General features: G+C 44.6%; 1 protein-coding gene across 1 annotated transcript in view; it reads left to right on the top strand.

The window, feature by feature from the left end:
* LOC309545290 (polyunsaturated fatty acid lipoxygenase ALOX8-like) overlaps window positions 1–23,982 on the top strand; it is a 134,192-nt gene that overhangs the window by 71,643 nt on the left and 38,567 nt on the right. Inside the window, exons 6-8 of the mRNA XM_082244432.1 lie at window positions 3,967–4,139; window positions 6,117–6,260; window positions 17,572–17,775. Coding sequence (XP_082100558.1) covers window positions 3,967–4,139; window positions 6,117–6,260; window positions 17,572–17,775 — 521 coding nt within the window. The remainder of the gene's footprint in view (window positions 1–3,966; window positions 4,140–6,116; window positions 6,261–17,571; window positions 17,776–23,982) is intronic.

Raw genomic sequence — 23,982 nt, 5'->3', positions numbered from 1 at the left:
CCTCTCTCCACAGAAAACACTGGAGCTCTGTCAGAGTGACCATTGGATTTTTGGTCACCTCCCTGACTAAGACCATTCTCCCCAGAATGCTCAGTTTGGCCGCGTGGCCCACTCTAGGAAGAGTCCTTTTTGGTTCCAAACTTCCATTTATGGATGATGGAGGCCATTGTGCTAATTGGGACCTTCAATGCTGCAGAAATTCTTCTGTGCCTTTATAAAATCCGGTCTCCGAGGTCTACAGACAATTCCTTGGACTTCATGGCTTGGTTTGTGCTCTGATGCGCACTGTTAACTGTGGGACCTTAATATAGACAGGTGTGTGCATTTCCAAAATCATGTCCAATCAACTGAATTTACCACAAGTGGACTCCAATCAAGTTGTAGAAACTCAAGGAGGTAAATTTTGAGTGTCATGGCAGACTGAATATTTATGTACATGTCTTTTTTCCATTTTCTTTGAAATCTTTGCAAATTTATAAAAAAATAAAAAATAAATAACTTTCACGTCATTATGGGGTATTTGTAGAATTTTGAGGAAACCAATGTATATGGTTTCCTTATTCCATTTTGGAATAAGGCTCTAACATAACAAAATGTGAAAGTAAAGCGCTGTAAATACTTTCCGGATGCACTGTATACTGTAGCTTAATATAGATTTATACATTTTTTTTATGCATTGATGTAAGCCTAACAATGACTTGATCCATGTTTATCTTGTAAGCAAGCTTAAACTCGTTTGCTAGAGTGGCAAGATCCGACAGCCTTTCCTCTGTAATTGTACGCAAATAGGATTTTATTTCAGTGCTGGAAATCTTTTCCCACAAGATACACTACTAACTGGCAAAACATTTTACAGTCTGTACAGTTCAAAGTAGGGGACAGCATAAGGCCGTGGAAAGTTTGTGAACTCCAGGACAGTGTGGAAAGTTTGGCATCTCCAGGACAGTGTTAATTTTTATGCCAACTAATTCTGCTTTCCTCTCAAGTCACAAGAGCCTGCTTGAGTTTCGTTTCTAAATACTCCAAATGATAGCCATAGAATTTTGCCATTAAGATCAACTTTCCCAGATGGCAAGGATAACTTGCCACAAATTTGTGGCAGTGTTGAATTGTATGTCTTGTTTACTTGCTGCACATTTTCACTGGTAAGTTATATACCTACAGAGCACTTGAAGAACAAGTTATAGTTGACACTTTTCCAATTTGTAGGAACTTTGCATGGCAAGTCTCTAGCAAGAGCAAAGTTGAGGTGGTGAGTCTATAGCCTGAAAATTCAGCCACAGTGACCCCTGTGGTGGGATGACTATTGCACAACATAACTGAACCAGAACTTGCAGCAGACTTGTAAATGTTTGCAAAGAAAGCTGATCTGGAGTCATGCAATGCAGACTTGCTGTAATTGTGCAACCATGTGAAGCCTGACAAGTCTAGCGATAGCTGGGCAAGTCATTTTCCAACTTGCAGCTCAATTGCTTGCTATTTGGAATGCAAATTAATTGCTGTGAATTTAATCTTGGGAAATTTGTTTGTGGGCAGAGTTTCGCGGCTGGGTCCGAAACGTAACCCCTGCAACGGAGGGGGGTTTACTGTAGACCACACCCTTGGTGCGGCAGTTCACAAAATGTTTAAAGCTATAATGTTCACCATTGGGGAGCATAATATTGCTTCCCAATATGTAGACACAATAAGAACATCCACCGCATGACTAAGTGCCTAATTATCGGCAAGAGTCTCCTTTCCTGTCACCAAGAAATTCACTTTCTCTCAGTAAAGCTGCTCTTTTGCACGTAATAGCTGGTTTGTCATTGGCAAATTGTTTTAGCAGCATGTCATCTACCCAAATGGGTCAATGTTTAAGGATTCTTTTGATCTGATGGCTTGAATGGCGTAAGATTATGCGTGTTGATCCGAAGACCTAAATGTGTCTTGAGTGTTAATACTAATGGTGTCAAAGAGGAGTCAGTGACCCATCACCTCACCTTGTCCATACCCTGTTGTGGGAGAGTAGTGCAAATCACCACGTGCAAACTATGTCCCGAGTATTCTGAAGTAACCAAGTGCTTTTTCTGTTCCAATGTGATAGCTTAATTTAATACGATAATGGCCTTGCTTTGGAGGGCCTTTGACCAGAGTTAAATGTGGAGGAAAACCAGAACAAAGTGATTCCATTGTAATGTGTACGTTTTTAATGGATTTGCCCTGGTTTTTTCTGGTTAACAATTTATAGGCACGACCCTCATCGAAAGCTAGCTTATCCCTCCAGAATTTGTTCTCCTTAATTTGTAAAATGTTTAATTATACACGGTTAGACTGACTTCAATTTAGTTTCACATTCCTTATAAAAGGGATACCTGTTGAATGAAGTTCTCTCCAAAGCCACTGTCATTGTCGAATTTTGTTTGTCTATTGTATTCTGTACTTGAGGCTGGGTTCACACTAATGCGAATTGGATACGGATTTCCTCCGCATCCAATTCGTATGACAGACTGGCTCTAAATGGAGCCGGTTCACATCTCCAGGGCAGCTGCGAAGCGCATTGCGCAAGGATCCTGTGCATCTTTGGCTCCATGTCAGGTCCGAATTCAGGCAAAAATTCGGGCCAGATTCATCTCTAAAACTAAGAACAGGGATGCCCCAGATCCCCTGCTGTGAGCCGTGTCCACACACATTGTGAACCCAGCTTAAGATGCACATCATTGTATGTAAACAGGCACATAAATTGTCCTCCCATTCTTTTTTACAATCAATACCTGCTCTATATTGAGCAAAATTTGAATCTGTAGACCTATAGGATTTTATTTTGTTCTTAGAATATTTCTCGAATGTCTTGATATGCCAAAGGTATGATTATTTATTTTTTTTTCTCCAAAATGTTATCCATTGTAAAGAATAAAGAAATGTCAGTTTCTACCTGTTTTTTCACCAAATCCTGTTTCATAGGGGGGTCATTGGATTCACCCTTTCCTGTCCTTGAAACACACTCAGTGGTATCCTGCCAGTCAGAAAAACCCACGGGGGGGGGGGGGGAGATGAGGTATATTGTTTCATACACATTTTCATTGCATCATAATCTTGACTTCATTCTGAAGATTAACATCCTGAATCACCAGGTGGGAGAATGGGTGTTTTAATCACCCTAATAACATTTGTGAATTAAGGTGAGTATATGTATGATTGCATCTCCCATGGGATGTTATTGCAGCCATAAAATTTATGTTCTAAACAATATTTTTTTTTTAAAGTAGACAGTTTTAGTACAAAAAATGGTTAAAAGCAATATACATAAAATGCTCGGGTCTCCCAAGTGCAAATTGTGATCAGCTTTCCTCTTGGAAGGAAACAATTACAAACACCATAAATGGAAATTTGTGTTGCCACTGATCTTTCTAACTCATTTCAATTGTGAACAATCTTCAGGGGATTTCTGGTGAAGCATGCCTAAATAATTAAAGTAAAAGTAGAGAAGAGTATACAGGCCAAATACATGTACTTTATTTTCGGTGTATGAAGGCAAATGGCCATAACATATTAACTCACACAAATTGACCAGATTTGCAGGAACATCAGGCTGCTGCAGTATGTCCTAAGGGGGTCAGGTTTTTCAGAAGAAACATTGAATATCTCTTCAGTAATACCTCCCTGTTTACGATCCTCTGTAGAATGTACACGAAGCTGCACATGTGCAGCTTAGTTTGAATTCTGGCACATTGTGTGCCAGGATGATTGCATTCCACGCATGCACAGGAGTGACCTCATTTCCCAACAGTCAATCAAGATGGTTGTAGACTGGCATTCAGAAAGCCAGGGAGAAAATGCCTGTGCCAGCGAGGGACCTCGCAGGCATTGGACTGTTCGAGCATTGATGGGAATTCTACATTAAGCCACTTGTATACTTAACCACCCACTCTCTGTAGCTACTTCTTTAATAAAGCATATCTTAATTTTTTTAAAACTCTTGTATTTCAGCTATAGTGAGTAACCTATGGAAGGAGGATTCTTTCTTTGGAAGCCAATATCTGAATGGAATTAACCCCACACTGATCAAGAAATGTGTGAACGTTCCAGAGAACTTCCCAGTTACTGACCACATGGTGGCCACATCCCTGGGGGCTTGCACAAACCTACAGAAAGAACTGCAGGTGAAGTTATCTGGTGTGGAAATATGGATCTTAATCATTCAATACCAATTCCAAAATGGTTGGAACGCTGTGTAAAATCTACATAAAAACAATTTATTCACAATAGAAAACCCATCAAATGTTTAAACTGAGAAAATATAATATTTTAAGAAACAATAAGGTAATTTTGAAATTGATGGCAGCAACACATCTCAAAGTTGAGGCAAGGCATCAAAAGTGGTTCTAAGGAAGAGCTGGAAGAACATTTGCAAAAGGTCAGTAACATGATTGGGTATAAAAAGCATGTTGAGAGTCACTGTCTCAGGAGTAAAGCTGGGCAGAGGTTCACCAATCTGTGAAAAGCTGCGTCTAAAAGTTGTCAAACAATTTCAGAATGTTCCTCAACCTAAAATTGTGAAAGATTTAAATATCTACAGTACATAATATCAAGCTTCTGAGATATCTCTGTGCATAAGGGACAAGGCCAAAACACAATACTGTGATCTTTGGGCCCTCAGACAGCACTGCATTAAAGAAGTTCATCTCTGGTAACATGTTACACCCATATTCAGGGTGTAACATGTCATCAAAGCAACTGGCCACACCTCGACCTGATCCCCCCCCCCAATTGTGTCAACAAGCGAGAGATCTTCTCCCTGTATCCACTGTCACAATTCAAAAACAGCATGGCTGTGCAGGGCTCCGCCCACAGTTGTCATTCATTCAGAGTTCTGTCAGCTGCCGCGGCAGTTTGCTTCTAGCTCTTAACCTGGAGGGCGCTGGTGTGCACTCTCAAAGTTCATTGATCTGCCTTTATGGGAGATATAGGCAGACGCTGTACTGAGTTTCTGCAGGAGCCTGAAATTGCACCCACAATCTGCTGAGGGGACCTGGGGAAAGGAAGTTTGGGGCCCCTCTGTCCAATTCCATTGTACTGTTGCAAAGTGAAAACTGTTCTGTTGGCAGATGTATAAAAATCTGACATTCATTTTGGCAACCATGGGTGGTGCGCCTACTGGACTAAAGAGGAGAGGGACCTTTTTGGCTTATCAGCACAGGGTTCAAAAGCCTGCATCTCTGATGGTATGGGGGTGCATTGGTACATATGGAATTGACAGCTTGTACTTCTAAAAAGGCACCATCAATGCTGAAAGATATATCCAGGTTTTAGAGCAGCACATGCTTCCATCTAGATGTTATCTTTTTCAGGGAAGGTCTTGGATAATTCAGCATGGCTTTCTAGTAGAAAAATCTGGCTGCTTAACTGGCCTGCCTGCAGCCCAGACCTTTCACTAACTGAAAATAGTTGACGCATCTTGAAAGAAAAAATTTGATAAGACTGAGGACTGTTAAGCAGTTAGAATCCTATATCCAGCAAGAATGGGGCAATTTTCCTTTTGCCAAAACTGAAAATACCTGGGAACTAAGGAGACCAGTTGCTGCAGAGTGCTATAAGAGGCAATGTTGGTGCATGAAACCTGGTCTTTCAACTTTTTTGAGACATGTTGCTGCCATCAATTTTAAAATTCCCTTTTTTTCCTAAAATGGTAAATTTTTTCAGTTTAAACATTTGATGTTTTCTATTTTTTTATTGTGAATAAAATATGCGTTCGAGATTTGCAAATCATTGCATTCTGTTTTTATGTAGATTTTAGAGCCCCAACTTTTTTGGAATTGGGGTTGTAAAATGAACTGGTATTAAGTGTATGTGCAGCCAACACTTTTTAAGTTTTGAATACAATAGGGAAGGGTTGAAACCTTTGTTTACTTTTTGCTGTGTACCAATGGGGAGATTTGCTCAAAGTGAGAAGAAAGCTGAAACTTCATAGAGGTTCTATTCAATGTGAATTTTATCCAAAATAAAAATGTTTTGGCTTTACATCCACTTTAAATTAGCTCAGTGGTTTGGTCCGATGTAACAAAATAAACATTCTTTTCTGTATGACTAGACTAAATTCATTTAATAGCTGATCAGATTTCATAATTGTTACCTTTCAGAATGGTCACATTTTCCTGGCAGATTATGAAATTCTCCAGGGTGTTCCTGCTAATACTATCAATGGAAAGCCTCAATACATTGCAGCCCCTATGTGTCTACTGTGGAAGAATCCTCAGGATCAGCTTGTCCCAATTGCCATCCAGGTATTTTCACTTGTATATTTATGATAGTAGCACCCTCCTACATAGACTGTGAGTAGTGTTGAGCGAACACGGACTGTATTATTCGTGTTCGTACCGAATAATTGGATTTTTTGTACCCGAACACGGACACGGACACTTTACTGTATGTTCGGGTAAAAATCCGTGTTCGGTCGTTTTATTTCCGGGTTTTGCATGCTTTGGCGCTCTTTTCATGGCGGGCTTTCAACAGCCAATCAACAATCGTTTAACTGGTGTGCCTTAAGCCATCCCAGCCATGCCTGCAAATGTCTCAGTAGCTGTGATTGGCCGTCTGAAGCATGTGACCAAGTCTTTATAAGTTCGAGGCAGCCGCAGCGGCGTCATTATGCTGCTTAGATTCAGGGACAGAGAGCACACATCAACGTGCTGGCTGCTGATTAGGGAAAGATAGGCAGGAAAAAACCATTTGTGTCCGGATAGAATTGAGGGACAGGTCGGAGTGTTTAGGCAGGGCGAGTTGTAGGCATTTTAGGGATAGAGTCTGCTGAATTATATAGGGTCAGTGTCTTCTACAAACTACAATCGATATTGCTGTGTGGGGGGTGGGGTGAATCTGCACTCAATCCTGATCTACGATCTCTTCTCAATCCTGTTAGGGACAGAGTCTGCTGAATTTTAGGGAAACTGTGTTCTACAAACTACAATCGATATTGCTGTGTGGGGGGTGGGGTGAATCTGCACTCAATCCTGATCTACGATCTCTTCTCAATCCTGTTAGGGACAGAGTCTGCTGAATTTTAGGGAAACTGTGTTCTACAAACTACAATCGATATTGCTGTGTGGTGTGGGATTGGAGATAGGCAGGTGTCAGTGATCCACATCCATTTTTCTGTGTGTGAGCTGCAGTGAACACAATCTTTTTGGGCTGCAGTGAACACAATCTTTTTGGGCTGCAGTGAACACAATCTTTTTGGGCTGCAGTGAACACAATCTTTTTGGGCTGCAGTGAACACAATCTTTTTGGGCTGCAGTGAACACAATCTTTTTGGGGTGCAGTGAACAAAATCTTTTTGGGGTGCAGTGAACACAATCCTTTTTGGTGTGCAGTGAACACAATCTTTGTGGGGTGCAGTGAACAAAATCATTTGTGGGGTGCAGTGAACACAATCTTTTTGGGGTGCAGTGAACAAAATCCTTTTTGGGGTGCAGTGAACAACATCCTTTTTGGGGTGCAGTGAACACAATCTTTTTGGGGTGCAGTGAACAAAATCCTTTGTGGGGTGCAGTGAACACAATCTTTGTGGGGTGCAGTGAACACAATCTTTTTGGGGTGGAGTGAACAACATCCTTTTTGGGGTGCAGTGAACAACATCCTTTTTGGGGTGCAGTGAACACAATCTTTTTGGGGTGCAGTGAACACAATCTTTGTGGGATACAGTGAACAGAATCTTTGTGGGGTGCAGTGAACAAAATCTTTGGGGGGTACAGTGAACACAATCTTTGTGAGGTGCAGTGAACACAATCTTTGTGGGGTGCAGTGAACACAATCATTGTGGGGTGCAGTGAACTCAATCTTTGTGGGGTACAGTGAACACAATCTCATACTGAAGGTTTGAGGGTGCTGCCTGTTCCATACTCCCCCTACTCCTCATCTAGCCTTTTAGGGGTACAAACAATAGTAATTGGGGCCTAGTGTGGTTGTGTACGTGTGATATACATACACTTTTTTGGGATCATATTTTCTATTCCGCTATTTAATCAAAAACCTTTGGGGATCAGTTAAATTGGGGGATAGTCTGTGTTGGTACGTGTGAGAGAGATCCACCTTTCCAAGTTGTTGGGGTTCATCTCATACTTCTGAAGGTTTGAGGGTGCTGCCTGTTCCATACTCCCCCCTACTCCTAGCCTTTTAGGGGTACAAACAATAGTAATTGGGGCCTAGTGTGGTTGTGTACGTGTGATATACATACACTTTTTTGGGATCATATTTTCTATTCCGCTATTTAATCAAAAACCTCTGGGGATCAGTTAAATTGGGGGATAGTCTGTGTTGGTACGTGTGAGAGAGATCCACCTTTCCAAGTTGTTGGGGTTCATCTCATACTTCTGAAGGTTTGAGGGTGCTGCCTGTTCCATACTCCCCCTACTCCTAGCCTTTTAGGGGTACAAACAATAGTAATTGGGGCCTAGTGTGGTTGTGTACGTGTGATATACATACACTTTTTTGGGATCATATTTTCTATTCCGCTATTTAATCAAAAACCTTTGGGGATCAGTTAAATTGGGGGATAGTCTGTGTTGGTACGTGTGAGAGAGATCCACCTTTCCAAGTTGTTGGGGTTCATCTCATACTTCTGAAGGTTTGAGGGTGCTGCCTGTTCCATACTCCCCCCTACTCCTAGCCTTTTAGGGGTACAAACAATAGTAATTGGGGCCTAGTGTGGTTGTGTACGTGTGATATACATACACTTTTTTGGGATCATATTTTCTATTCCGCTATTTAATCAAAAACCTCTGGGGATCAGTTAAATTGGGGGATAGTCTGTGTTGGTACGTGTGAGAGAGATCCACCTTTCCAAGTTGTTGGGGTTCATCTCATACTTCTGAAGGTTTGAGGGTGCTGCCTGTTCCATACTCCCCCTACTCCTAGCCTTTTAGGGGTACAAACAATAGTAATTGGGGCCTAGTGTGGTTGTGTACGTGTGATATACATACACTTTTTTGGGATCATATTTTCTATTCCGCTATTTAATCAAAAACCTCTGGGGATCAGTTAAATTGGGGGATAGTCTGTGTTGGTACGTGTGAGAGAGATCCACCTTTCCAAGTTGTTGGGGTTCATCTCATACTTCTGAAGGTTTGAGGGTGCTGCCTGTTCCATACTCCCCCTACTCCTAGCCTTTTAGGGGTACAAACAATAGTAATTGGGGCCTAGTGTGGTTGTGTACGTGTGATATACATACACTTTTTTGGGATCATATTTTCTATTCCGCTATTTAATCAAAAACCTTTGGGGATCAGTTAAATTGGGGGATAGTCTGTGTTGGTACGTGTGAGAGAGATCCACCTTTCCAAGTTGTTGGGGTTCATCTCATACTTCTGAAGGTTTGAGGGTGCTGCCTGTTCCATACTCCCCCTACTCCTAGCCTTTTAGGGGTACAAACAATAGTAATTGGGGCCTAGTGTGGTTGTGTACGTGTGATATACATACACTTTTTTGGGATCATATTTTCTATTCCGCTATTTAATCAAAAACCTCTGGGGATCAGTTAAATTGGGGGATAGTCTGTGTTGGTACGTGTGAGAGAGATCCACCTTTCCAAGTTGTTGGGGTTCATCTCATACTTCTGAAGGTTTGAGGGTGCTGCCTGTTCCATACTCCCCCTACTCCTAGCCTTTTAGGGGTACAAACAATAGTAATTGGGGCCTAGTGTGGTTGTGTACGTGTGATATACATACACTTTTTTGGGATCATATTTTCTATTCCGCTATTTAATCAAAAACCTTTGGGGATCAGTTAAATTGGGGGATAGTCTGTGTTGGTACGTGTGAGAGAGATCCACCTTTCCAAGTTGTTGGGGTTCATCTCATACTTCTGAAGGTTTGAGGGTGCTGCCTGTTCCATACTCCCCCTACTCCTAGCCTTTTAGGGGTACAAACAATAGTAATTGGGGCCTAGTGTGGTTGTGTACGTGTGATATACATACACTTTTTTGGGATCATATTTTCTATTCCGCTATTTAATCAAAAACCTCTGGGGATCAGTTAAATTGGGGGATAGTCTGTGTTGGTACGTGTGAGAGAGATCCACCTTTCCAAGTTGTTGGGGTTCATCTCATACTTCTGAAGGTTTGAGGGTGCTGCCTGTTCCATACTCCCCCTACTCCTAGCCTTTTAGGGGTACAAACAATAGTAATTGGGGCCTAGTGTGGTTGTGTACGTGTGATATACATACACTTTTTTGGGATCATATTTTCTATTCCGCTATTTAATCAAAAACCTTTGGGGATCAGTTAAATTGGGGGATAGTCTGTGTTGGTACGTGTGAGAGAGATCCACCTTTCCAAGTTGTTGGGGTTCATCTCATACTTCTGAAGGTTTGAGGGTGCTGCCTGTTCCATACTCCCCCCTACTCCTAGCCTTTTAGGGGTACAAACAATAGTAATTGGGGCCTAGTGTGGTTGTGTACGTGTGATATACATACACTTTTTTGGGATCATATTTTCTATTCCGCTATTTAATCAAAAACCTTTGGGGATCAGTTAAATTGGGGGATAGTCTGTGTTGGTACGTGTGAGAGAGATCCACCTTTCCAAGTTGTTGGGGTTCATCTCATACTTCTGAAGGTTTGAGGGTGCTGCCTGTTCCATACTCCCCCTACTCCTAGCCTTTTAGGGGTACAAACAATAGTAATTGGGGCCTAGTGTGGTTGTGTACGTGTGATATACATACACTTTTTTGGGATCATATTTTCTATTCCGCTATTTAATCAAAAACCTCTGGGGATCAGTTAAATTGGGGGATAGTCTGTGTTGGTACGTGTGAGAGAGATCCACCTTTCCAAGTTGTTGGGGTTCATCTCATACTTCTGAAGGTTTGAGGGTGCTGCCTGTTCCATACTCCCCCCTACTCCTAGCCTTTTAGGGGTACAAACAATAGTAATTGGGGCCTAGTGTGGTTGTGTACGTGTGATATACATACACTTTTTTGGGATCATATTTTCTATTCCGCTATTTAATCAAAAACCTTTGGGGATCAGTTAAATTGGGGGATAGTCTGTGTTGGTACGTGTGAGAGAGATCCACCTTTCCAAGTTGTTGGGGTTCATCTCATACTTCTGAAGGTTTGAGGGTGCTGCCTGTTCCATACCCCCCCTACTCCTCATCTAGCCTTTTAGGGGTACAAACAATAGTAATTGGGGCCTAGTGTGGTTGTGTACGTGCGAGATACATACACTTTTTTTGATCATATTTCCTATTCCGCTATTCAATAAAAACCTTTGAGGATCAATTGAATTGCGGGATAGTCTGTGTCGGTACGTGTGAGAGAGATCCACCTTTCCAAGTTGTTGGGGTTCATCTCATACTTCTGAAGGTTTGAGGGTGCTGCCTGTTCCATACTCCCCCTACTCCTCATCTAGCCTTTTAGGGGTACAAACAATAGTAATTGGGGCCCAGTGTGGTTGTGTACGTGTGATATACATACACTTTTTTTGGATCATATTTTCTATTCCGCTATTTAATTTAACTGGGCCTCCATGCGAGACCTGTGTGCCTTGTTGCGCTGTTTTGAGTACTCCACCAACATGGCCAGTGGCAATGACGCCGTTCTCAGCTTAACTATCCCACTTCTATGCCTCCTTGAAAAAACAATTCGGGCGATGATGGAAGAGGATGTGGCACAGGATGAGGAGGAGGAGGAGGATGAAGAGGTAACATTTCCAAGGCTTTCAGGGCAGTCATTCGCAAGGGGCTCCGAGGGTGGGTTCCTGCACACGCAAACGCCAGGGACGCAATTGTCCAGCAGGGGCACAGTTCTGGAGGATGAGGAGGATGAGGAGGAGGAGGAGCTGGAGGAGGAGATGGAACCATGTTCACAACAGGGTGGCACCCAGGCCAGCTCATGGCCATCACTGGTGCGTGGCTGGGGGGATACAGAGGACACGGACGATACACCTCCCACAGAGGACAGCCTTTCGTCGCCTCTGGGCAGCCTGGCACACATGAGCGATTACATGCTGCAGTGTCTCCACAACGACCGCCGAGTTGCCCACATTCTAACTTGTGCTGATTACTGGGTGGCCACGCTGCTGGATCCCCATTACAAGGACAACGTACCGTCCTTAATTCACTCACTGGAGCGCGATCGCAAGATGCGCGAGTACAAGCGCACGCTGGTAGACGCCATGCTGCTGGCATTCCCATCTGACAGCGGGGCCACAGTGGAAGCACAAGGCAGAGGAGGAGGAGGAGGAGGTCGCCAACGCAACCAGGGCACCGCCAGCACCTCAGAAGGCAGGGTTAGCATGGCCGAAATGTGGAAAAGCTTTGTCAGCACGCCACAACAAACAGCAGCACCAGCAGCTCAGATGGAACGTCTTAGCAGGAGGCAGCATTTTACCAACATGGTGGAGCAGTATGTGTGCACACGCCTACATGTAGTGAATGACGGGTCTGCCCCCTTCAACTTCTGGGTCTCCAAATTGGGCACATGGCCTGAGCTTGCCCTTTACGCCTTGGAGGTGCTGGCGTGCCCTGCAGCCAGTGTATTATCTGAACGGGTATTTAGCACGGCTGGGGGCGTTATAACAGACAAGCGCAGCCGCCTGTCCAGAGACAATGTGGACAAGCTCACGTTCATTAAAATGAACCAGGCATGGATCCCACGGGACTTTTCCGTACCTTATGCAGAATAGCAATGGATACTGACCTTACCCACCCATTGTTCCATTTTTGCTCTTTCTCACTCTTTTGGGGTGTACCCTCATTTAAAATTTTTGAAAAGAAGCAGTGTTGGCTACCTCGTCCTCCTCCATCAGGGCCAGATTAATGTAGGGGCTATTGGAGCTGCAGCTCCAGGCCCCTACCTTTTATATAGGCCCCGGGTTGGCCATATTCACTGTTACCGCTCTTCTGTCACTTGTAAACACAGAAGTCTGGCTTCTATGCTCGCTTCCCCAGGCAGCACCCTCAGAACCTCCCCACACAGCGTGAAGGCCGGACAAGGAGGGACAGTTGGCGATGCATGGATGTGTTTATGGGCTTCAGAGACAGCATCCCATGTTGAATTAGGCATGCATGGCTGCACCCTTCCTCCTCTGGGTGCATGGCAAGGCACGGCCCTTAAGGCCCTTCAAAATCCTCAGCACCAAGCCCATGATGCTGTTAATCCGGCCCTGGTCCTCCTCCACCGCCGCTTCCACCTACACCGCCCATAGGTGTGCGCAGCCTATTGCATTAAGGTGTGCACCCCAAAGTTGAAATACACATGCATGTGTTTGCCAGCAGGGAGAGTAATGTATCGGGGCCATGTACCTGTAGGCAAGGAGAAATAGAGCAGAGCAGGTCCCAGGGAGATCTTTCCCATCTCCTCACTGGCAATGCTATGTGCCCTAGGTGATTAGGGTGTGCCCAGGCACACCCAGCACACCCTGTGCGCACGCCTATGTCACCGCCACATCCACCACCACCTCAACCTCCCTCCTACTCCATATGGGCCTCGTCCTTCAGAGATGAAGAAGAACATTGTTTTATTTTTCTGTTTTTTTTTGTTGTTTTAAGTTATTTCCCTATCCACATTTGTTTGCAGAGCACTTGCCATGCTCTTAATTACGTTTTGCTGCCATTTGCAGCACTCTAGCCCTTTCCTTTGGTGTTTTAGAGCCATTTTAGTGCCTTAAAGTTCGGGTCCCCATTGACTTCAATGGGGTTCGGTGTCCGGGAAAAGTTCGGTAAAAGTCCGGGACACGGACCCGGACTTTTTTTTAAAGTTCGGCCGAACCCGTCGAACACGGACATCTAGGTGTCCGCTCAACCCTAACTGTGAGGTAAATTTATTACGAGGTTTCTGCTGTAGCCACAGGAGCCAGAATGTCGTTTTGGTCTGCTCAAGACTCTACAGGCTGGGAATTTGATTACCTTCCCCAGACTGTAAGAGAAGCTTCTGAGGATTAGGGCAAGAGGATGCAAATACCTGGCCTGAATATTTAGTAGGGCCCTTGCAAACCCTGGGGAGGTGTACACAGATGGTGGATTGGTTCTTGTTAAATAGGTTGCAGTGCAGAGGAAACGGTTCTTTCTCATGTGAGGGTTTAGATTGTTTTGCCCTGGAGCACTTTTGTGTACGCTCTTTGGACCCTGTGATTAAAATTTCTTCTAAACTGGAGTTCTCTTGCCCTCAGGCATTGAAACTTGGACTACCTCATTCTTCCATTATTTGTGCTACTTTTTTGATGCATGGTCCACAGGTGTGCATAAATAGAATGCCTTAGCTGATTATTACCTTGAGAATTACTAGTGCTATTATGATAGAAGTGTCCTCCATTAGCAATCTGCTTTGTTTTGGGGTATCCTGCATTACTCCCAGATCCCCTCCATAGTTCTACTAGCAATACATTTACAATAAGAAAACTCCTAGGCTGTTTACTGAACCATAGTGGGTGGATGACTGCTGTGCCTGGCTGCCCTGCACTGATTTGAGAACCTGTTCTAAAATTCAGCAGTCCATGCAGGGTTAGTACAGCATGTTTTACCCAATAACATTCCACCAGCCATGTACTAAGGGAATTGGGAGTCGGGAATGTCTGGCTCTTCTGCTGCTATCATTGCTTTATCCTAGCAGGATATGTGTTGGATAGGGATTAGAATAGTTAGAACTATGTTTTGTTTAGTTTCATTCCAGGGCTCTGGAAGAAAGCAAAGAGGTTGATTTATTAAAACAGGAGAGTGCAAAATGTTGTGCTGCTGTGCAAAGAAACAAATCGGCCCCTCCAGGTTTTTTCACCAAATCTTAATTGAACAAGTTGAAGTTAAAAGCTAATTGGCCACTATGCATAGCTGCACCAGATTTTGCACTCTCCAGTTTTAGTAAATCAACCGGTGTTGAGAATATTACACGTCTGTTGCATTTAGGCCCACTAGGGGCAATTTGGTAGTTGGCCACTAGGGGAAATACAAATGCAAGTAAAGTCTGTGCTTTATTAACTCTGTTCTCTTGCAGGTGAATAGCAATCAACGTTAGCATTTTTGGATACATATCTGAATACATTAATCATGTTTTTGACTAGAAGTAGGGCTCTACCCAGTTAGAGCTCTGACATCTAAATACATGAATACACATCCTGACATCTGATTTGGTCCTGATACAACTTGGCACCAGTCTCGACTTGCGCTGTATGTGCTTTGCGTTCAAATGCTACATTGTTTGAGTAATCCTTTACTATGTTGGAATGCCACATATAAAAATTGTTATGATGTTCCCTACTCGACCTTGATAATCGCAGGATACTCCACTCTTGTTCAAGAGCTCTTTTCGTGTCCCAGCCCATGAGGACAGGGCCTATATTTATATTTTTTTTAGGGGTCAGAAGTAGCGCCCGCCTACATATATTGAGGTAAATTTTAGTATGGGGCTTCTGCTGTAGCCACAGGAGCCCAACTTTTTGTTTGGCTTACTCAAGACTCCACAGGCTGGAAGAATACAGAGTGTACAGGAGACTGTCATACAAGTACATGGTAAAGCAGGCACATATCAGGAATAGAGTATTGGTGTGACAAATGCGTTAGATGGCTGACAACATTCAGTCACTGACTTGTAATTCGCAGCAGCATTGTCAGCCTGCTGTGTGCACTCCTTCACTTGGCAACTGGGATACCTATTTGTTAGACCTGATAGGCAGCCCAATGGCTAATTGTAGGAGTACACAATGTAAAGTGACAATGCTGCTGCTGATTATGAAACAGTGGCTAAGCATTACAAGCCTGCAATATAAAGTGCTGTTACTAATATGATCTCCAGGTAAGGATGTCTGCAACAGATTTACAAAAAAAATACTTTGAAGCCAAACATATTTAAAATGGATTTTGGGTTTACATACACTTTAATACAACCCTAATGTATTTTTTAATGGAACTCTGCCTCTTTCTCTACAGCATAGCTCAGAATGGTGGCAGAAGCGGCTCAAGGAGCCAATAAGTTGAACAGTACAAGGGGCATGCTGATAGGGGTAAATGAGAGGGACAGAGATTAACGCAACAGTGTGCTGCTACTCCTCTCATGGTTTATGCCCCGTACACACGTGCAGATTGTCGGCTGAAAAGATTCGGCCGATGACCGGCCGATTGTAGGATTGTTAGTATGATGCTTCCGACAGCCGACAGCGCACTTTCGGCCGAACAATCTGTCGTGCAAGCATTAAAATTTTTGTAGGCCGACACCAGAACGGCCGATTGTTCGCCAGTCAGTACAGAATTCGGCCGACAGACAGCAGATTTGCAAGACTGGGCATGCTCAGAAAAGAAAAAACACAGGGAAAGGTAACCATCACATGACATCACTTCTGCAGTCGGCTGTTGTTGGCCAACAAAATTCGTGTGCAGTCTTTTGCACTTTTCAGCGGACAGGACAGCCCTGGACAAAAGACGGCCGATCGGTCGGCCGACGATCAGTACGTGTGTACGAGGCATTAGTCACGGGGCGTGGGTAGGGAGGAGACCTGGAAGTGAAAGTGAAGCAGAGAAAGATCAGATCCCTTTCCCTTCCTTGCCAGGCAGGACTGTGCTGTGGCAGTTGTGTAAATCTCAGAACTGGAAACAGTTTTTTTCTTTTACATGTCATACAGCCTGAAGTAATGAGGGGCATTTCTTGTTAAAAAGCAATTCTGGAAAATAAGAGAAATCAACGAACATTGATAAGCCAGCAAAAGCATAAACTGTTAAATGTCAGAAATCCTACTCAATTTAATATACCACTTAGTATAAAAAAGTATGCAGCTTTGGGGGTTTTTTACCTCCATATTTTTTTTTTTAACTCAAGTTGTTTTTTTAGTGAAGAGTTTGCTTTTTGTTACAGGTGGAATAAACAAACCTTCTCCCTCATCCTCCCTCCCCTCAAAAGTCCCAGCTCTAAACTTATAGTTCAAGTTGTCTTGTCCTCTTGCCCTACCTCCTTTATTGAAAGGTGTGTGGTGGGAATTGTACTTACATGTGCTGGGTAGCAGGGAGGGACACAGTAGGTGCACCCCAACCACAGCACAGAAGTAGCATACAGAGTTAAATACAGTCAGGAGGAGCAAATATAAAGTGGTTGTATAGGCACACAATTTTTATTTATTTTTTTACCTTTATGTATTCTATGCATGAAGGTAAAAAACCTGTGTGCAGAAGCCCCTCTAATACTTTCCTGAGCCCCCTCTTGTTCCAGGCCCTGCTTTACCAAGGCTGATCTGTTCTAGGCTCCCCTTTTCCCAGGCTGCTCTCTTTAACCCCCCCCCCCTCCCCAAGGCTGTTCTGGGCTGCTCTGCTCCAGACTCATGGTTTATCCACCTTTTACCCAGGCTACCCTGTTCCAGACGCCTCCTCACATTTAGTTCCATACTCCCCTTCTTCCCAGGACAGACTGTGCATTCAATTACACGTGCATGCTTTGCAAGCACTTAAGAGGAAAAGCAGCATGACTCGCCTTTGTTAAGGAAAACAAGTTTTCGGAGGTTGTGATGTCTGAACCATTATAAAAGCCATTCATGCAATATAATAAAACCAGATTAAAGCTGTACCATACTTTTGGTAAATTGTATGGCCAATAAATAAATCCCATGATCTGTTTTATATTCCAGATATCTCAGGCCCCTGGAAAAAATGTTCCCATCTTCCTGCCCAGTGATTCGGAATATGATTGGATATTGGCCAAGATCTGGGTGCGTAGTGCTGACTTTCAGGTACATGAAGTTGACACTCACCTTCTCCGTACCCATCTCTTAGCCGAGGTCTTCTCGATTGCAACTACCAGGCAACTTCCAATGGGACACCCGGTGTACAAGGTAGAGTCTGAAATTATTCTGTTTATGGAGAATGACTTGATATTTTGCTGTTAGAATTGCCAGCAAATGAGGCAGATCATCCAATTTGGTCGCAGAAATATTGGTAAAGGTTTAGAGGCTCCAATCTTTTTTTTTCATTGTGTATAGGTAAAACAGATTTGTTTTGGTGCATATTTTTTTTTTTTTTTTACAATACCACCACCTCAACAGTAGTGATGAGCCGAACACCCCCCGGTTCGGTTCGCCCCAGAACACCGCGAACAGAGGTAAAGTTTGGTCGAACAAACGAACCACATTGAAGTCTATGGGACTCGAACCTCAAATCAAACGGCCTCATTTTGAAGAGCAAGTTATTGCTCCAAAAGTGTAAAAATGAAAAATTCCTTCAAATATCGTGCCTGGGGGGTCCCCTGAATGTGCCTGTAAAGTAGTGCATCTCTACAATGTATGTAGCCTGCTGCAGCAATACTGACATTTCTAAAGCAAAAAATGTCATGTACAAATATACAAATTTCAAATGGCATGTACTTATCATTCAGGTGCAGAAAATTGGGTCTTGGTTGTTGGTGCCTGAACACCGTATCCCCTCGTAGCTACTCTCGCTGGGTGCAGGAACGGGACACTGCTGCTAAAAAATCCATACAAATTTGAAATCGCATGTACTTGTCATACAGGTGCAGAAAAACTGGGCCTTTGGTGTTGGTGCCTGAACACTGTAACCCCTCAGCAGGGCACAGGGACAGGGCCTGCTGTTAAAAATTTACATATGACATTTAAATTGTATGCACATGTCTTACAAGTGCAGAAAAATTAGGCCTTGGGGGTTGGTAGTGACCTAAACCAAAAACATTGTTGGAAGCTAGCAGAATTATGGTAGAGGAATAGGATAGGCAGCATATACAGTCTTCAAGGGATGGCAGACCCCTAGCAAATTCAATCTGTTACATCAGCATCAGGGGCTTGATAGCTCTAGTTGATCCAGGACTGGTTCATTTTGATAAGTCAGCTGGTCAACCGTCTGTGGACGGGCGCACTCTTTTGTCCATCACAAAACCTCCAGCAGCACTGAACGTCCGCTGAAAGCGCTGGTCCATCTTCAAAACCCAGTGGATGCTAAGCTGGAAAGGTCTCCAAGTCTGCTCTTGCACCTAGATAATCATGCACCATATGATGGAGACACTGCCAATTGCTTAAACCTAACAGTCCTGAGCGCTGCTGAGGACAAAAGAACTGTTTAAAGGCATCGGTCAGCTGGCCGCCTTCTCCACCGCTCCTCCTTTGGCTAAACGATGCCTCAGAAACATGTCCAGAGAATGTTGACCTCCCAGTGTCTGGAAAGGTGGTACACAAATTTTTTTTCAAGGCCGCCTCAAGAGGTTTTATCCTCTGCTCCCTCTGCGAAGGCAGGATGAGCTCTGCAACTTTACCCTTGTAAGGTGGATCAAGAAGGGTTGCCAACCAGTAATTATCCCTCTCCTTGATAGCACGAATTCTCGGTTCCTTTCGCAGGCTTTGCAGAATCAGGGAGCCCATGCAATGCAAGTTGGAGGAGGCATGAGCTTCTGAGTCCTCTGGGTCACTAAGGATGACATTGTCAGCTGGAGCAACCTCTCCCCAACCACGTACAACTTCTGGGGTTTCTGGGGAATCAAAACAATCCCTTGACTGCTGTATGCTATCCTCTACACCCATGCTGCCAAAATCCTCCTTCTCTTCCTCCTGTGTGTTTTGTAGCCCTGCAGGAATATCTGCATAAAGGGGACCTTGTGAGGCAAGGAAGTCCTCCTCTTCATCCCGCTGTTCTGCCTCAAGTACCATGTCCATGATTCCACGCAGCGTGTGCTCCAGCAGGTAGACTAGAGGGCTAGTGTCACTGATGCATGCATCGTCCCAGCTCACCATCCTTGTGGCGGCCTCAGATGGTGACAGAATGATGCATGCATCCTTTATCAAAAGCCACTGGCATGGCAAAAAAAAGCCAATTTCCCCTGACCCTGTCCTTGTGCCATACTCGCAGAGGTACTCATTGATGGCCCTCTGCTGCGTGTGCTGCAGCATTGCCAACGTTGAGTTACACCTGGTGAGCATGTCACAAATGAGGTGGTTGTTGGGCAGGTTGAATTCTTGAATATCAGATAAGCAAGCACTGGCATTGTATGAAAGCCAGAAATGGCCACAGGCTTTTCTGGCCTGCCTCAGATCTTTGAAGCCTGGGTATCTGCTCAAGATACGCTGCACCACCAGATTCAGAACATATGCCAAGCATGGAACATGTGTCAAGTGTCCCTGTCGGAGGGTGGAGAGAAGGTTGGTACCATTGTCGCATACAACCTTTCCTGGCTCAAGCTGTCGTGGCGTCAACCATTTCTGAGCCTGCCCCTGCAGAGCTGACAATCTCTGCACCGGTGTGACTCCTATCCCCTAGACAGACCAACTGAAGCACGGCATGGCATCTTTAGCTTGACTGCTCGCGTAGCCCCTTGCATGCTTAGGGAGCACAACTGCTTCAGAGGACAATTGAACAGAAGAGGACATGGAGGAGGTGGTAGAGTAGCCAGATGTGGCAGAACCAGCACCAGGTTTTTGGAGGCATGGTAGCAAAACAAGCTGCAACACCGAACCCTGTTCTGCATCCTTCCCAGCTGCCAGCAGTTACCCAGTGCGCCATGAACGAAATGTAATGTCCCTGGCCATGCCTGCTGGACAAAGTCAGCAGTAATGTGCACCTTCCTGCTGACCGCTCTGTCCAACAAGGCCAAAACACTACCTTACACATGATGGTAGAGAGCCGGAATGGCCTTACATGAAAATAAATGCATTTTTGGGACCTGCCACTGTGGTGCCGCACATTCCACGAATTTGTGAAAGGGTGCAGAGTCTACCAGGTGAAAAGGCAGCAATTGTAATGCTAGCAATTTGGCCATGCTAGCATGAAGACGTTGAGCATGTGTATGGCTGGGACAGTATCATTCATTCTATGATTCAGCAACTGGGGTAGTGAAATTTGCCTGCTGCTCAAATCAAGCGGTGCTGTATTGCTAGCAGATTGGGTGCAAGTCTGTGGCACTCATTGCTATACCATCATCCCTCTCAATGGTGCTATTTGGGAAGGCATGAGGTATAGTAGGGTTAGAGATCACAGATGAGGAGCAAGGTGATGTATGCTTGTTTTGATCTGGTTGGCCTTTCAGGTGCTGTTTCCAACAGACTGCATGGCAGTGGTGCCCAAGTGGCTGGTGTTCTGGCCACGCTTGATCCGCTTCAGACAGATGTTGCAAACAGTAACTCTGCAGTCTACTGCACATGTGCTGAAAAAAACCCACACTATTGAACTTTTGGGAGTCTGCAGGGGGTTTGCCGCACCAGTGGAGCTGTGTGCTGTGACGCAATAGGTTGGCTACGGCTATGGCGGTCCCTGGTGCACATCTTGCCTCGTTGGAGTTGTGCGTCCTCCTCGTCCTCCCCCTCCCCCCTCCTCCATCCTGTCAGGCACCCAAGTACAGTCAGTGACCTCATCCCCTCCCTTCTCGTCACTGGAGCAAACTTGGCAATATGCTTCAGCTGTGGCAACATGACTTCTGGTTTCTTGTCAGTCATTGTCACCCCCTCTCTAGGCTCACGTTAGTCCCTTCATCAACCTTCGAACCAACATCACAGCTTTCAAATTGCTGCACATCCTCCAGCAGCATGTCACTGACACCATCGAATAGTTCAGGTGACTCCTCCGTGCATGATGGTGGGGCCGACAGAAGAGTAGCTGTGGAGAAGGATTTGCATATTGCAGCTTTGTCCTGTGGAAATGTTCCCAAACCCCTAGATGTTGGTCTCAGTTTTACTGAGAGGAGGAAAAAACAATTTACCGACCAGACTAAAGTGTATAGGTTAACCTTCTACTGTGATGGTGGTGAACATGAAATGGAATAATTTAAAGGTTATAAAGATAAAGACCACTTTGAAAAATGTACCCTCTTACCTGTCAATTAAGACACATGTACCCTCTTACCTGTCAACTAAGGCACAAGAGGACAAACTATCTACTGTATCGCAACAATCACCCAACTGTAGGAGGTGCAAGATGGAGCCGAAAGCAAACTAAACTGGAGCCTTTCCCCTGCAATGCCCCCTAGTGGCAGAAATGCATTTTTCATTTGACCGCATTAAGTAGTGGTGTTTGAATTGCATTCCCAGATTGTCTTGAGCTGAGAGAACTATGCAATAATTTAAGACTTTACAGAAAGTCTCAAATCTTTCATTATGGTCTTCATGTTCTATAGTTTGGATACCATGTCATAGATATATTTATCATTGTCCTATATCTCACACACTACAATTTAAACATTTCTTTCGCTTGACGGACACATCGCTCCATAAATTATAACTAGTGAGTAATATTGCCGCCTCCAGGAGTAGGACTAGGCAGAACAAAAAACACCTGGCTATGCCCATGGGCTGTCCTCAGCTGGTATATAACACCCCTCTCTGCACTAGGTAATCCGTATTTTAATCTGTCTAGTCAGGAGTAAGGACCTAGGCTCCCGGCTGGGATCTCTGGTCCTAGCAATTTTCTCCTTCAGAACATCTTTTTTGTTTTTTCTCTGGGGCGATCTACAATCAACTGCTGGGCGATGGGCTGGATAATCTAGATCCAGTGGTCCCCCAGCCAAGCAAGTGAGAGCGTGCAGTCAGCAGCCACACGCTAGGTCGGCCACAACATAGCCTCATGGACAGAGGCTGGCCCGCGAGTTAAACAGCTCCCCTACTTCAGTGGCGGAGTTCTGTCTGGAGCGTTACCCACACCATGGAAGGGTAAGTACAGTCCCCCCCCCCCCCCCATTTTTTTTTTTTTTTTTTTTGTGGTTTTCTCCAGGGACGGTGACGGCAGGACAGGCTCCACATCCGTAAATCCCTCACTGAGCTGGGCTCCCCCCCCCCCCCCGTCTGGACCTGGAGTCTGGTGGGAGTCCCAGGGCAGAGGATGCAGCAGGGACCCATGGGGACTGCCCCGCTATCTCCACTCTAAGGGTTCTAGGATAGTGTCCCACCCTGGTAGTCTGAAGGGGTCCCAGTGTAGGAGACCCCTAGGTGCTTGCCCTGCTGTTTGCAGTGTGGGTATAGTGCAGGGGGGTCCCAGTACAGAGTTAACAGTGGAGTCTCCCCTAATTGTGTTATTACTCCGGGGGGGTCACCTTGCAGAGGGTGCAGGAAAGATCCTGGCAGCATGCCTCAGTGTTTTTAGCTGATGGTGGCCATTTTCCCTTATGCCTCGTACACACGTACCGATCGTCGGCCGGACAATCGGCCATCTTTTGTCCAGGGCTGTTGTCTGTTGAAAACTGCAAAAGACTGCACACGAATTTTGTCGGCCAATAACAGCCGACTGCAGAAGTGATGTCATGTGATGGTTAACTTTCCATGTGTTTTTTCTTTTCTGAGCATGCCCAGTCTTGCAAATCTGCTGATTGTCGGCCGAATTCTGTACTGACTGGCGAACAATCGGCCGGTCTGGTGTTGGCCAACAAAAATTTTAATGCCTACACGACAGATTCTTTTCGGCCGAAAGTGCGCTGTCGGAAGCATCATACTAACAAGCCTACAATCGGCCGATCGGTCGTCGGCCGAATATTTACGGCCGACAATCGGAATGTGTGTACGGGGCTTTAGTCTGGCTGGTCTCCATTTGGCAGCCATGTTTGTGTAGCCGGATGATGTCACAGGTGCCATTTTCCCTTAGTCTGGGAGATGCTGGCGACAACTGAAGCCTTGTAGGGATGCCTAAGCTCCTCCTCTTCCTCCTTAGCTACTTCCTGGTGAATAGAAAAAAGGTGAGCTGATTGAATAAAATAAAGCTGCTACCAAAGGTCCAATAAACTGATTGGATAATAAATATATGTGAAAAATGATCCGGTGTGCTAAATTAAAATAAATAATCCTGATGTGCAAAAACACAAATCATAATATATGTGATACACACCATGATGACATATGTACAAAGTGATAAATCCCAAAGTCCATATGATTCAGTGAATCTTCAAAAGTAAATAAGGATGAACGTGATATTAATTAAAAAATAAAATCCATTTATCCATGTGGCTGGTGCTTAAATCCCACCACCTTCCAAGTTATACTCTTACCAGACGGAAGTGGTTAAGTGCAAATAGCTCCTCTCGAGTGACCTATGTTGTGACAGTGATTTGGTGCTCCACTGCA

The sequence above is a fragment of the Pelophylax lessonae genome (genome assembly GCF_965119305.1).
Source record: "Pelophylax lessonae genome assembly, chromosome: 2".
In the NCBI taxonomy this organism is placed as follows: domain Eukaryota; kingdom Metazoa; phylum Chordata; class Amphibia; order Anura; family Ranidae; genus Pelophylax; species Pelophylax lessonae.
The sequence above is the reverse complement of the archived record's forward strand: the minus strand, read 5'-3'. Positions and strand labels throughout refer to the sequence as shown.